Here is a 16121-nt window from a genome sequence, read left to right as displayed (position 1 = left end):
TATATAAAACCATTGCTACATTCGTGTTCCAAAATATATAGCTATTTGGTTGACGAGAACTGTATTTTGTAATTCTAACATAGTCTATCGACAAGTAATTGTGCTATTGGAAAACATTTAAATAATTAATGATTACACAAACTGTTCTGACGTTATCCTACACAATATGTAACGTTTCTACGCAAATTCAACTCTTAAGCGCGATCCTGGAGTTCGAGAGGTAGAAACTCATAAGAACCAAGGAGAGTTAGCAGCAAGCTGTGCACATCCCCAGTACCCCCAGAATGTCGTTTTCATTTGTTATTATGTTGTTTTTGTTTTATTTTTTATTGTTGTATGTTTGTTAGTTTTCTTTTGGTTTTGTTTTAGAGTTGGTTTGGGGTGGGTCGTGAATGTGTGTGGCCGGGTGGGGTGGGGGGGGGGGGGGGGATGGGATGTAATGGTAGGATGGGCGTTTTCGGAGGAATATTGTCTTTATTATTACTGTGTTTTAAGATAAAATACAATGTGTACATATATAGGTACCTAGGTATGTATGTATGTATGTATGTATGTATATATATATATATATATATATATATATATATATATAATTGAATTTTCTTAGCGTCTATACACTTTACGGCAATCTGATTGGTCCAGAGGTGCTTACTTTTTTTCGTTCATATCTCGATGAACCAAAACATCTAAGCCACGCCTACTACCCCCCCCCCCCCCCCCCCCCACTGATTCGCACTAGTTTTGTGCAACAAGCCGGATTATTCTGGCAATCATATTTAGATATTTTGAAGAAAACACGTGAAAGCTACAAAAAATGTATACGATAAATTAATGGAAAATGCTATAGCAGAGTAGACATGTAGATATATACGGATTGATTTAAAAAAAAAAAAAAACCCACACCCAAAAGCCCCAACCTCTTCGCTAATCATGACATGAGACTCGGTCGGTGGCCAAAGAAATCATGTAGGAAACTTACTTGTAAGCGATGTTCTACAGTTGTTTGCGAAAATTAAACGGTTCCACCAACAGCATAAATGTTAGACACGTTCTCTTCGTTCTCTTTCATCAAATATAAACTAAACACGAATAGGACAGTTCCTTCCAATATAACTAAACGATCCGTAAAAATGCACAGCAGCTAGAGGAAATGACGTCATTTACAAACAAAATCACCTGATTCAAATGATAGTGAATGAACGTTCGCATTCTTACGCGACATAAGTATCAATGAAGTTTACACAAACAATACTACAGGCGTATTTAAAGCTAAACAAAATAAATTCAGTTATATATTGTTAAAGTATGCATATAAATTTAATTATAAGATTTGACCGCAATTATTTTTTGGTTCATGTGCACATTGGATTTTGCACGAACCAAAAAATAATTGCGGTCAATTCTTAAATATAGGCGGAGAGTGGGGTTAGTTGGAACGGTAGGTTAGTTGAAACATTGCAAATATCCCCCTCAAGATGAGGAAATATAATGCGGTGCTTTTATAGGGAGGAAGATACATGCAACATTGTTCAGCCATTTTGTTTAGAAGCGCGACCAATTTGAACTGTGCACACAAGTAAGGTTTGTATATTTTTCTATGTTTGGAGTAAAATTTTCCATACCTAATTTTTGTTTATTATCACAAAACTCGTAATGGATCAAAGCCATCCCATTACAGGTATTTATTGTACTATCAATTAACCATACTGTGAGCTGCATTATATTGTTGGCATCGAGTCACGTTATTTATAGACAGGATATAATGTCGTAGTACCAGCTTGGGGTTAGTTGGAACATGACAATAGGTATTAGTTGGAACATGTTCCAAATAACCCCTATCATAGTAAAGTTAAATTTTAATATTCTATTTTCTTTTGAATAGACATTTAGTGCTATCTCTGTCTTTTATTTCCCTATTTTCAGCCATGCCACGGGTTTATAAGCGGAAAACAGATCGTGAAAAGACATTGCCGGACATCATGGAACGAGCTGTCAAAGAAATAATATCTAACGGTAGACCCTGTCGTGGGGTGGCAGAGCAGTTTAGCATACCACATGTCACTTTGCGAAGATATTGTTTAAAGACACGTGCCAGTGGTACAATGCCGCATGTTGGGTATTTTAATAATCGAGCTGTCTTTACTCCACAACAAGAAACATTTCTCGTGAATTACCTGCAGAAGGCAGCTTCATTATATTATGGTCTATCTACAAATGAAGCAAGGACTTTAGCTTTTGAATATGCACAAAAACTTGGGCAAAAAATGCCTACACAGTGGTATGAAAATCAGAGGGCTGGCAGGGATTGGCTTCTTGGGTTTCTTAAAAGAAACAGTAACATTACTTTAAGGACCCCTGAAGCAACCTCTCTGGGCCGTGCTACTAGCTTTAATAGGCACAATGTTAATGCATTTTTCAATAATTTGCAGTTGGTTATTGAGAGAGATGGAATTACACCTAGTAACATCTGGAACGTTGACGAAACTGGGTGTACAACAGTTCAGAAACCTGATAAGATAATTGCAAAAACTGGTGTTAAACAGATGGGTGCCATCGTGTCAGCTGAGCGAGGTCAACTAGTAACAGTGTGTTGTGCTGTTAGTGCTGTGGGGAACACTGTTCCGCCAATGTTAATTTTTCCACGTGTCAACTATAGGGATCACTTTATCAATGGAGCCCCTCCTGGATCTGTAGGTGCAGCCCATAAGTCGGGTTGGATGACATCAGAATTTTTTTTGGCTTTTATGAAACATTTTATAAAGCATGTTCGGTGTTCGGTTATTTTTGTTATTGAAGTCTGAGGTGTAGATGTTTGGTATAACATCACATACAGGTCAGACTTAAGAATAGTTTAACCTGTTTACACGTAATGTTTCAAATTACCCTATTACCCGTTTCAACAAAGACTCATTTGGGGTTTATTGGAACACTAAAACTTAACTCAGTAATTTCACAATAACTTTGTAATGACCAGATATTCTTAGTTTTGTTTGTGCTACTTTTGTTTCAGGAATGTGTGTCATAACTTTGACCCAACTTTAGTTTTTTGAAATAAAATAAGTTTAGTGATATGATGCATATTGTGATATATGTTCCAACCCACCCCACTCTCCCCTATCTATCTATATATATATATTATTGTTATTACTATTATTATTATTATTATTATTATTATTATTATTATTATTATTATTATTTTTATTATTATTATTAAAACCTGACCTTCTGTAAAACGGAATTCCCTTAAAAACGGACATTTTTCAAAGTCCAGGTTAAGTAATATATGGTTTAACTTAATTTTCAAGGGAATAAAAACATCTATCGCATACTGTACCAGACTTCCTATGACCTGAGAATCGACTTGGAAGACTTTGCAGGCAACTCAAGATACGCCGTATACAAAGACTTCTATTTGGAAAGAGAAGTAAATGACTTTCGGTTGTCCATAGGCCAGTACAGCGGAACTGCAGGTCTTTTTTTATAATAATAATAATAATAATAATAATAATAATAGGCACACACAAAAACACACACACACACACACGCACACACGCACGCACACACACACACACACATTCATACAGGTTTACCGAGGCCCTTCGAAAAATATTTTGTCTATGCGGTGATTGATTATTTTTCTTGCCACAGTAAATAACTATTTTTGCCATGGGCGATGGCTAGTGAAAAAAGAGAGTCAAATGGTGCAATTAAGTATATATTGTAATATAAATATCGTGACCCCAACCCCCAATGTTTTTAGTGTTTTTAATCGCTATCTCCCTCTTTAGGTGACATATCTGATTATAACTATTATTTAGTAAAATTATATTAACTTAATATAAAGTAGGGTTAGTTCATTTTTAATCGTGGGTAGTAAATAAATAAAAAATCACTGATCTCATGGCTAGTGGATTAAAACAAAATTCTAGAAGCCCAGATATATATATATATATATATATATATATATATATATATATATATATATATATATGTATATATATATACTCAAAAATAAAACCCACACAAAAACCACCCCGGCCCTGAAACAAACAAACAAACAAACAAAACAAAGAAACATCCAGACATAAAAACGCACACAATAATGTTTGCAATAAAGAAGTGTCAACGTTTTTGTCAAACGGCTCTGACACCCGATTAATTCTGTAAACGTCTGACCAAGAACAACTGCCATACATATTAATTGAAAGTCTGTCTGTGTGTCTTTCCATCTTTGCATACATTTTCCTCTATGCCAACCTGTCTAGTAATTTGTTTTCGTCTCTGCCGGTCTTTTTGCCCGATAGCCTTCCCACTAGCTGCACATCGTTTTCTTTAACCGCCTGTCTACATAGCAGTTTGTGTATGTCTGCTAACTGCTTGCATAGTATCCTGGCTGCTACCTGTCTGGTATCCTGGTTATCTACATGTCTGATATCCTGCCTGTGTATGTCTGGCTAGCTAACTGGTATCCCGCATGTCGGCCTGACTGTCTGGTATCCCGTTTGCCTGCCTGTGTCTCTGCCTAACTTTCTGATATCCTGCCTGTGTATGTCTGCCTAGCTAACTGGTATCCCGCATGTCGGCCTGACTGTCTGGTATCCTGTTTGCCTGACTGTGTCTCTCTGCCTAACTTTCTGATATCCTGCCTGTGTATTTCTGCCTAGCTAACTGGTATCCCGCATGTCGGCCTGACTGTCTGGTATCCTCTTTGCTTGCCTGCGTCTATCTGCCTAACTTTCTGATATCCTGCCTGTATATGTCTGCCTACCTATCTGGTACCCCGCATGTCAGCCTAGCTGTCTGGTATCATGTCAGCGTATGCCTGCTAGCTACCTACATGTTATCCTGGTTGTTTGTTTCTCTGATATATACTATCTGTGTCTCTCTGCCTAACTGTCTGGTATGCTGACTTTGGTGTCTGCCTACCTGTCTGATATAATGCATGTCTTCGTGTCTGGTATTATGTCTGTCTATGCCTGCTAACTGCCCGCGTGGTACCCTGCCTTTGTATGTCTGCCTACCTGACTGGTATCAATCATGTCTGGTGTGCTGACAGTCGTCTTAACTGTCTGATATTCTGCCTGTGTCTCTCTGCCTATTTGGCTGATATCCCGCCGTCTGCCTATCAGCTGTATCTCGAGGGGAAGGCTAGAGAAAACTTTAAGTAATACTTGGGGCGGGACGTAGCCCAGTGGTAAAGCGCTCGCTTGATGCACGGTCAGTTTGGGATCGATCCCCATCGGTGGACCCATTGCGCTATTTCTCGCTCCAGCCAGTGCACCACGTCTGTTACATCAACGGCCGTGGTATGTGCTATCCTGTCTACGAGATGTTGCATACAAAAGATCCCTAGCTACTAATGGAAATAGAGTAGCCCATGAAGTGGCAACAGCGGGTTTCCTCTCTCAGTATCTGTGTGGTCCTTAACCATATGTCCGACGTCATATAACCGTAAATAAAATGTGTTGTGTGCATCGTTAAACAAAACATTTCCTTCCTTCCTGTGTAATATTTTGGCAGTCGTCGAAAACCAAATGCTGCAAGTTACTGTATCTATAGTCACATGTGTTTCCTTAATATGATAACACAGAGCTTTAGTTTGATTAATCTGGAGTCGAGTCCTGATATTAAACTTACATGTTACCAGTACCAACGTTACAAGAAGAAACCCGATGCCCCTAAGCAAAACGAACCTGCGCTGTCCTTTCTTGTGATGACGTATATGGGGCGTCGAGTTTCTTCGTGTAGCGTTGGTATTGGTTAACAATATGTAAGTTTAACGTCATGACTTTACTCCCGGGAATAATCTAACTAAATCTCTGTGGCATATCATTTAGAACAAAACGTGTATTTTAGACAGAGTATCTTGCGACCATTTGGTTGTCGACGATTGCCAAAACATTAGATAAGAGTTTCCTTTAGCCTTCCTCTACATATCTATATCAATAAGGGGAGGGCTGGAGGTGACTCGCCCTAATCAGCAACTGATTAAACAAGCATCCATCCCCCTTTTCTCGCAGCCGATGGACTCAGCAGTCACTACGGCCAACCCTATCCGACGTGGGATAGAGATCTGGACTCGGCTAGCGGGAACTGTGCCCAGTCGTTTCACGGCGTGTGGTGGTACTTCGACTGCTACAGATCTAATCTGAACGGCGGCTACCTGCACGGCAACCACTCCGCCAACCCAAGCGGAGTAAGCTGGTACCCCTGGCGGGGCATGTACTACTCCCTCAAGTCCACCGTCATGAAGATCAGACCAAGTCCAGTGATGGCGTATTCGAACTGGGACGTACGCCGTTGACTCTATAGGTTGCGTTAAACCAAAACAGAGACTTCCGTGTCAAAGGTCGAGATGCATATATATATTTCGTGCAATTAATATATTAGTACTCTGTTGTTATTTTGCAGTATACAATGTAAAGTGCAAGAAACTGTGATTTCCAGTGGAAAAAAAACCTAAATAAATAATAATAATAAAAAATAATGTGTGCCCTGGACAAAGTGCTTAAACCTTAATTGGAAATAAGGATGAACATAATTATTAATGAATTAATGAATGCATAAATATAAATACATACCAATAAATAAATAAAAACATAAACAAAACAAACAATCAGATGATTGGGAATAAAAGTCCAACTCACAGGGCCCTCTCCATATAGTCTGGGACCCAAAACTGAAACATTTGGTCAAGGTGAACCCATCTGCTATATTTTTAAATCATTTTCTATTGCAAGTTTATCATCTTAGGTGTTGAAAAAAGCTGGTCTGCTCTGCGAATTCCTTTGCGAATTTTATTAAACACATATTATATACTATGGGGACCCAACAACTGTTCTAAGATGAGCTGTTTTAACACTTTCAATTATTAGATTATAGAATTCCATCTAAATTGAATGCACAAATGAAAAACATAGGTTTTTCACTTCTAGGAACATATATAATTAAGAAAAAATAATGTTTTAATTTTTTTGGTTAAAATCTTCCTGTAAAAATCCAAGATGGCCGCCATAATAGCCATATGTTAAGAACTGGCCATAATTGTGGTTCTAAATCACTGAGGATGAATATTTTGGGATTTAAACCTTTATTTTAAGGGGTAAGGAATATTATGATAATATGTAGAACAGTGTCAGATGCATAAATTCAAGATGGCCACCACAATTATCATGGAACAAATGACTGACCATAACTTTGATTTCAAATCACTTACATGTCATTTTTGTAGGACAACTATTTTTAGGTCTATGTCATGTTTTTATGGGTATGAAATAATGTAATCATATCTAGAACACTGATAAAATGTAAAAATCCAAGACGGCTGCCATAATGATTATGAAAGAAAGAAATTACCATAACTTTGCTTGTAAATGACTTACGATCAATAGTTTTTGGATCTGCATATAGGTTTGAAAATGGAAGGAATACCATGATCATACCAGGAACATTGTCATTTTCTAGGATTAACATCCAGGAGAATAGTTTCCTTTCTCGTGCTATAAATACACTGTTACTTGTGAAACTAACATTTGTTTTTACAGATTATGTGTTCATGTCACTCATCATCACTAGAGTCATCACTGATAGCAGTCAAAGCTGCAGTTCGTTCACATTTCTCTGGTTTTGCACCACAAAGACATGAAATGACACATTTTAGATTTTGTTTTGCACAGGTACACAGATGAAGACATTTCCCTTTGTGCACTTACAAAATGTAGGCTTTATTAAGATGTCTGGTCTTGCAGCTTTGTTCATCATTACTGGTACCAGCTTTCCGCCAACCAAGTGTCAACCAAAATGTGTTGGGTCAGGTAGTACTGGTGCAGATGAGTGCGCACGCTTGCTCACCACTATTTGGTTTAAAGCACGGAGAATATGAAGCCGAAATGCATTGTCAGTTGGAGGTAGATGCCGAAGATCCCCCTTGGTAATTGCGAATAAATGTGCACGAAGTTCGTCAGCAGTGCCGTTGAAATTGGGCCTACCATAGAGAGCTGCAAAGAGCAGTCTGCATGATTCATACACCTCATCAGTGAGAATAATACTCATTCCTTCTTCGCCAAATTGTCCTAGGGCAGTTAGCTGTTCAAGGTTGCTTAGTGTCACTTTCAATGCTCTGTTTCTTTCCTTTTTTAAATGGATAGCTGACTGTATCACAACCGGTGATAATGTAGGTACTAAGCAAAATACCAGTCAAAGTTTCAACATCCACACCACACTTTCTTGACATGCATGCAACAATCGTGTGTACAGGAATGTATTTATCAATTGTTTTAACCAAAGTTCTTTGAGGCCTGGAATTCGTACACTATAATATATACTGAGAACTAGGACATCTGTGTCAGTAGCCTGGACTATTACACTATTACATCAAAGTTTCTTGACGCAGTAACTGATGTGAGCAAAAATCCGCGTGTCTGCTTCTTCATGTGCATCACATGCCAGTTCAGGTAAGTCAGTGCAACCCATACTGGAAATTTTGACTGTGTGACTTGGATCCTTCATCAACCCACCGACTATGAGTTTTAGATTATCTGGGAGGTGTTCGCAGCATCCTATCCAAGATTTCCCTAAGTAGTTTAAGAGGTTTGCTTTGTTCTGCATACTCTGTGTCATAAGCTTCCAGTCTGGAATTTGTAGTGTGTCATGAGGGTGATACTCTTTTTTAAGGCTTGCACTTGTTTTTTCTCTCTTATCTCTTTCTTCTTGTTTCAAGCTTTTTTCTGGTCCAAAGTCATAGCGGTCCCCAACAAAATTCATTATTTCACATTTCACTGCGTTATAGTGTAGAATCTTGTCTAAGTACATCTTCTGAAGTTCTGCAAATGTATTGCATCCAAAACGGTAGTGCCTTTGGATAAATGCCATTGCATCAATTAGCAGTGCAACCTGTCCTCCATCTGATGGTGTATTATCTCTCTCTAACCAGAGATCCCCAAGATAGTCTTTGAGAGCCATAGCATAAACAGATTTGTTCCCCTTTCTCATCCTATAGCCTTAATCCAAGATGTCATCTGGTTCAAACAGAGATGAAGGGTACTTTGTCCATTCATGACTGAGAGCTTCTTTCTTTTTGTCATCAGTTAGTTCATGGATAAAGAACAAACTTCTGACTATTGTTGATTCTTCTTCATAAACCTTTTGAATTCTCAATGCAGTTTGATACTTCTTCTTTTTACACTCAAATGTCTTCAGATGTACAATTTTTACCTTGTTGGACCCGCTCTGTCCTGTCTCTTTCAAGATCTGGAGACCTGTTTCTTTTGCATGTATCAGTTCTAAAGTAGAAGCCTTTTCCCCAGTGCTGATGTTTAGCAAATCTGTAGTGTTGTCACACACAAATGGGTTGATCATTGTCTCTTTCACAAGTGTTTTGATTCGACTGACTGCATAACTTTCTAGGAGAATCCTCATGACATTTGTATGGTTCATTCATGTGAACCATTCTCTTTGTGTCTTCTGATATTGATGTTAACTCTGGGACTACTCTTAGGTACTTCTCCATTGTCGCAGGTTTTTGAGTAATACCGTGAAAGAGGACTGTTTTAGCATCACAATTATAAGTCTGCTCAAGACACATATCAATCCAGACACCATTGAATCTACCAGTTGTTCTTCTAACCACAAATTTCCCGTTCTCAAATTCTCTGTTCACTTCAGGTGCTGAAATCGGCAACGTCCGCATCTCTTGAAGATACTGAGGAAGGCAAGAGACATATTTACTATGTCCAGCTGCAACCAGGTATGGTAACATGTTTTCCGTTTCTGTTAGATGTTGCTGCCACATACCAGCTCTCTCAGAGTGGATGAACATCTTTAGAATGGTAACCATTTCCATGTACATAAGCCAAAACTTTGCTGTGGGGTTGTTACAGCATATATCTTTGAATTCTGATAGGAGTCTTCTTACTCTTGTTTACCGGCCTCGGTGGCGTTGTGGGATGCCATCGGTCTACAGGCTGGTAGGTACTGGGTTCGGATTCCAGTCGAGGCATGGGATTTTTAATCCAGATACTGACTCCAAACCCTGAGTGAGTGCTCCGCAAGGCTCAATGGGTAGGTGTAAACCAGTTGCACCGACCAGTGATCCATAACTGGTTCAACAAAGGCCATGGTTTGTGCTATCCTGCCTGTGGGAAGCGCAAATAAAAGATCCCTTGCTGCTAATCGGCAGAGTAGCCCATGTACTGGCAACAGCGGGTTTCCTCTTAGAATCTGTGTGGTCCTTGACCATATGTCTGACGCCATGTAACCGTAAATAAAATGTTTTGAGTGCGTCGTTAAATAAAACATTTCTTTCTTTCTTTCTTACTCTTGTTAGGGAAGACGTAGCCTGTTCACTTTGCAATACATCAGCAATCTTTTCGTTGCGTTTGCTCAGGAGAATGTCAATAACATTATTGACAGTTTCATCAAGATTTGAAAACATGTCCAGATCAGATAATTGTTGCAATAACCAGCTTTCAAAAGATTCCCAAAATAGCTGAAATTGTGCAGTGTACACCAAGCTGTGTGCTCTGAGCATTATGTAATAATCTTTTCCAGACAGTATCTTTCTAACTGTTCCTATAAGACAAACCTCAGCTTGAGCAAGGATATCTTCTATACCACTTGATCGCATGGAGAATCCTATAGCACCTAGAAAATTGGAAGCAATGTGAAAACCGCCCATTCGAAGAATAAGACTACTAAACTTTTCAGAAAGCTTCTTTCGAAGTGCTAATGCTATTTCATAAATAGCTTGGTCACAGGTGACAATAGCTTTGTCTTGCCCAACTTTCTGAGAAACCTTTAGGCAATAATCCAGTGATGCATTAACAACGGCAGGATCTGTAGGAGATTGAGGGAATATTGGCCCATATGCTATTTGAGTTGCTTTTGACTTTTCTTTAATCAAAATGTTATGGAAAGTAGTCCATGTTGGTGGTGAAAATTCCAAGTCAGGGTCACCTATAAGCTATGTGGGAGCCATTTGAATCAATTGCCAAAACATATTCATGTTTTGGGCATTCATCACATCTTCATGGTCGGTAACATTTGTGGTACTAGGCTGCAGTTTTACAGCAGATAGCGAACGACCTCTTAATCGGTCTTTAGATGAAAGATGAACATCAGAGGGTGTGAACAGTTGAGTGAACTGTATTGTAGTGTATCGGTTCTTGGCAAGTGGAACAGCACCCATTTCAATGCCCACTGCTTTGTCAGACTGGTCATCAGCATACTGGTATATAGTGTGTGTTGTGGCATGAAGCGTTTTGCCATCTTTTGTATTCTCATGAAAGTCTAAACTGTCAATAGCAAATTGGGTTAACTTTCCATCTTGTACATTAGGTGGCAAGAAAAATCCATGTGTCTGAATTTGCTGATCAGTGGATGCAGCAATAGTGTTTATATACCTCTGTGCTTCAGTGTAGCTAATACAGTTTCCAAACCTATTTAGTAAAGCCACCAGGTTCTTACTTCGTGTTTCTTTTATTATGTGTAGAGCAATCCCAACATGTTTAGGTGTGGGTGTTTTGGAAACAGCGGCAGTGATATCTTGTGAAAGGTTTAACACCTGGTCACACTGAGTTTCAGCATCAGGAACTCTTCCCATCAAGACCTATATCAGGACCAGCATTGTGCACATCCAAGCAACAAAATTGTACACACTATTAATTGTTCGTTTTAAAGCATCTTTATATGAAAATCCCATATTTAAATGATCATTTTCACCTTCAGTTTCAACATCTCTGCTTGAATCTGTTGACTTATCAAGTGCTTCCTTTATCTTCAATTTTCCAAGTCGAGCATTTTCTTTGAGTTCACACGATATCCTAATCATTTCTGCTTTCCTGTCAACATTATCATCGTCACAATCTAAAGGGTTAGTTTCTTCTATAGTGTTTTTAAGCTTATTTATTGCCTTCAACAGATCACCTACATTCAATTCTGACGAGCACAGGATATTTATTGCCTTCAACAGATCACCTACATTCAATTCTGACGAGCACAGGATATTTATTGCCTTCAACAGATCACCTACATTCAATTCTGACGAGCACAGGATATTTATTGCCTTCAACAGATCACCTACATTCAATTCTGACGAGCACAGGATATTTATTGCCTTCAACAGATCACCTACATTCAATTCTGACGAGCACAGGATATTTATTGCCTTCAACAGATCATCTACATTCAATTCTGACGAGCAGAGGATATTTATTGCCTTCAACAGATCACCTACATTCAATTCTGACGAGCACAGGATATTTATTGCCTTCAACAGATCACCTACATTCAATTCTGACGAGCACAGGATATTTATTGCCTTCAAAAGATCACCTACATTCAATTCTGATGAGCACAGGATATTTGAGGAACCTTTTTGAGGAACTATGGTTATACGACATCCGTCTTGATAAGCATAATAGGTTTTTAGACGCTGTACTAACTTTGAGTTTGTATAGGACGCACTCCTAGTTCTAACAGCAAATGGATGTACTAACTTTGAGTTTGTATAGGACCGGGCATCTGTCACTCCTAGTTCTAACAGCAAATGGATGTACTAACTTTGAGTTTGTATAGGACCGGGCATCTGTCACTCCTAGTTCTAACAGCAAATGGATGTACTTGTTACGTTAAGTAGTTACATAGTAAACAGCTTTATTGATAAATAGTTCAGTGTCAATTTCACAGATGAGTTTCCCAAATGCGTCATTATAAGATGGTTTTTCTGGTTGCTCATTGATTCGTGTTCTTCTATTCAAATATTGATTTATACAACCTCAGCTGTATCTGAAGTCTTTGGCTATCATGTCTATACACTGCCCTCCAAAACCCTCTATCTTATGAAGCATTGCTTATGACATTTTGGTTCTAGTTAAAAACATTCATCTGCAACTTTAATATTATTTTCAAGGCGATAACCAATTTCATAATTTCTGTTTTCCACCGCAAACACAAGTGAATCATACCCTTGTTTAGTCAAATTGTATAGAGGACCTTTGCCTGTCTCTTCTTGACAGATAATACACTTTGAGAAATCTGTACTGTAGCGAACCTTCTTTGGTGGAATTGAGAATACAGGCTCATTGATAGACATCTAAATGTACATCATACCTGCAATTAAGAGAGAATACATTAACAGGCAGCTATAAATCATAAAATAACATCCATATTGACAATACCTAACATCGTAGATCTGAGTTTGATGAACTAACAACATACCTTATTAGAAAGCAGTATATCTAAAAAAAAGTCACTTATTATAAATGAAAATTGTTAGTTTATTTTTTCTTTCTAAAATAGTCTAATGTTGGTAGAAAATGTATTTAATATTTGTCATATCAAATAAAATTGTTTTTATTTAAATGGAATGTGTGTAACACATACCACAACAATAACTTGAAATGCACGAAGAAAACATTAATTTAATGAAAATACACAACACTATTCAACAATAATGCTCATTAATAACTGAAACACTATCAGTGAATACGTTGCAGGAAAAAATAGTATATTACCCACCTGTATGGTGTGAAATTTCTTCTTTTTATTTTTGACAACAGCTGCCATTTTAGCAATTGCTATTACGTTTTCAATACTGCTAGTTAGACCACTGTTTCCACATTCAAAAGTAAAAATAATACCTTAAATGGAAAATTGGTAAGGCATTTAAAATGTAAATGTTTTTCAATCAATCTTATTATTATTATGTATATAAAAGCCTTGATGTTAATATAATAAACACATGCATGTAGTAATTAAAGTTAGGGTGGGTTGGGTTGCCATTTTAATTTATTTTACTATTAAATACTCAAACAAGTGTAGCCTAAAACAAGTGTAGCCTAAAACAACACATTTGACTAAAAATAATAAACAATTTACCATACATTATTGTAATATGAAAATAATCTTTGTTTCAAAAATAGAAAGAACTAAAGCGTGATGTTTTAAGATTTTAGACGTAAAATTAAATATATGTAAAATTTTACGAAAGGTGGCCATATTGGAATTACATGGCCCGTACGGATTATAGAAGGTGATGCTATATGATATTTTATTTGGTATATAATGCACAAACAGCATGAATATTGGTCATGATGTTTAATATGACATTCATAGTATTTTTCTAAAACAAACAGCTTAATATTAAGGAAAATCAATGCCGCCATCTTGGAAAATGGCCGCCATTGCTGATGCAGGAAATACTTCGAGTTATTTTCATTTTTAAAATGTTCTCTATGACTTTTTCTATGGGTGTGCAAAGTTCCAGGCTATTATTTTAAGAAATAACAATTTGGTGAAAAAAGGAAAAAATTTTAAATGCACAATTTTATCCTTTTTGAGGCCTACCAACCTCCACTCAACATAGGATATTTATTTTTCGCATTAGAAATTGACTTGCAGACTAGTTGAACATTGATTCTGAATATTTAAGCTATTTAAAAATATTAATAAGAAAGTATAGCAGATGGGTTCACATTGAACCTATTTTATGGCCTTTTTCCAATTCTGGGTTCCCGACTAATAATATATAATATCAGTTACATTTTCTAATTTAAACGAGAATGATAATTGCATGTTTCAATAAGCTTAGCTAAAATATAATGCAAACAACCCACAAATCGTCGTAAATCTTATTCTTACCAAGCATTATGCTTTTTTTCAACCGGAAATTCATTATTCGTTACAAAATATTAGGTAATTTCAAAAATAATTTGACACATGAAAATTGATTAAAATAAGGAACAGATAGGGAGCACTCATTTTTAACAAAAGTAAGAATACAAAAAACAAAGAAACCAGTATATATAAATTATAAGTTTTATTACAAATACAATATAAACAATACACTCGAATCAACAAATAAATATAACAATATATGGGCAAAGCAAAATACTATATTTTATCAACAGAGTTTGTTCAAACATGGTCAGTATACGCCATTTCAATTCAGTGTACGTCAATTTAGTATACGTCAGTTCAATTCAGAACAGTATCGTGTTTTGACGCACGCTTTGCGATACGCATTGCATTGCAGCCCATCCATATCGACACAACTGTAGTGCATTGATGTATTTAAGGGATATACGCTAGTTTTTAAACACTAAAATATATTTTTGACTATTACAGCCGTTTTTGATAACATAAATCATATTTTAGTTAGATTTTTAAAAAAAATTAATTTCCGTATATTTGAAGTGTTGTTGGTCATCCTGTTGTTTTTAATATCACAAAATGCAATTCTCATATTTTTAAAAACGCATGTGCGCCTGAGAAGTAACAGTTATGGAGTCGAGTTTTAGTCTATTTTTAGAGGGTATTTCAGCATTTCAAAGTCACAGACTCATTTTTTATTCAATTGTAACTTTATCCAAATGTGGTTTTTTACATTAACTAAACATTGTGTTAATTTTCATGGGCTGAAACAAGGGTCTGTTCCTTTAAAAATCAGTTACCGGGAGTGGAATTTTTGGTAATTCTCACATAATCTTAGAGCAATCCCGTCATTTCTTCCCATTAGCAGCAATTGATTTCTATATACACTTTTCTATTGACAATGTTTGAACCTACTGTATTAACGAGTGTCTTTACAGACCAAAATATAGTTTTGATATATTGTTTTGCACAAATGTTTCTCTCTTTGTTGTTTGTTTATTTTATGTTTATTAATTTGTCTTGTTAAATTTGTTTAATCAATTAATGTATTTATTTATTTAGTAAAGATTTACGAGGAAAGTGTTACATATTTTTACTTTAAAGGGACATACCTGATTTAGCTGCAATTTTAAAGATGTTATCGAATAACAGATTTTTAACGATTGTAATCACATATGAAATATATTTTGTCTGCAGAAAATATTAGTGGTTGTATATTAAACGTGTTTCTGGACGTTCTAATATTTGTCTTAGGTTAAGTTTCATTTTATTTTCTAAAATATTTTTGTTTTGTTTCGTACGTTTGGGCTTCTTAAAACTATTAAGACGACCAGAAACACATCGAATATAGAGACAATGATATTATAAACAATGAAATATATTGAATATGTAATTTTAATCGTAGAACTATGTTATTAGTCGGAAATATCTCACAATGCAGCAAACTCAGGAATGTCCCTTTTTAATGTAAC

The 16121-nt window shown here is 36.6% G+C and overlaps 1 protein-coding gene across 1 annotated transcript in view; it reads left to right on the top strand.

Moving 5' to 3' along the window:
* Window positions 1-6304, top strand: part of LOC121385988 — a 14580-nt gene extending 8276 nt beyond the window's left edge. Inside the window, exons 2-4 of the mRNA XM_041516782.1 lie at window positions 1924-2013; window positions 3306-3470; window positions 6021-6304. Of these exons, the coding sequence (XP_041372716.1) occupies window positions 1924-2013; window positions 3306-3470; window positions 6021-6304 (539 nt within the window). The remainder of the gene's footprint in view (window positions 1-1923; window positions 2014-3305; window positions 3471-6020) is intronic.
* Window positions 6305-16121: the final 9817 nt, after the last annotated feature.

Source organism: Gigantopelta aegis, chromosome 12 (genome assembly GCF_016097555.1).
Source record: "Gigantopelta aegis isolate Gae_Host chromosome 12, Gae_host_genome, whole genome shotgun sequence".
NCBI lineage: Eukaryota > Metazoa > Mollusca > Gastropoda > Neomphalida > Peltospiridae > Gigantopelta > Gigantopelta aegis.
This window is presented reverse-complemented; position numbering and strand designations above follow the sequence as displayed.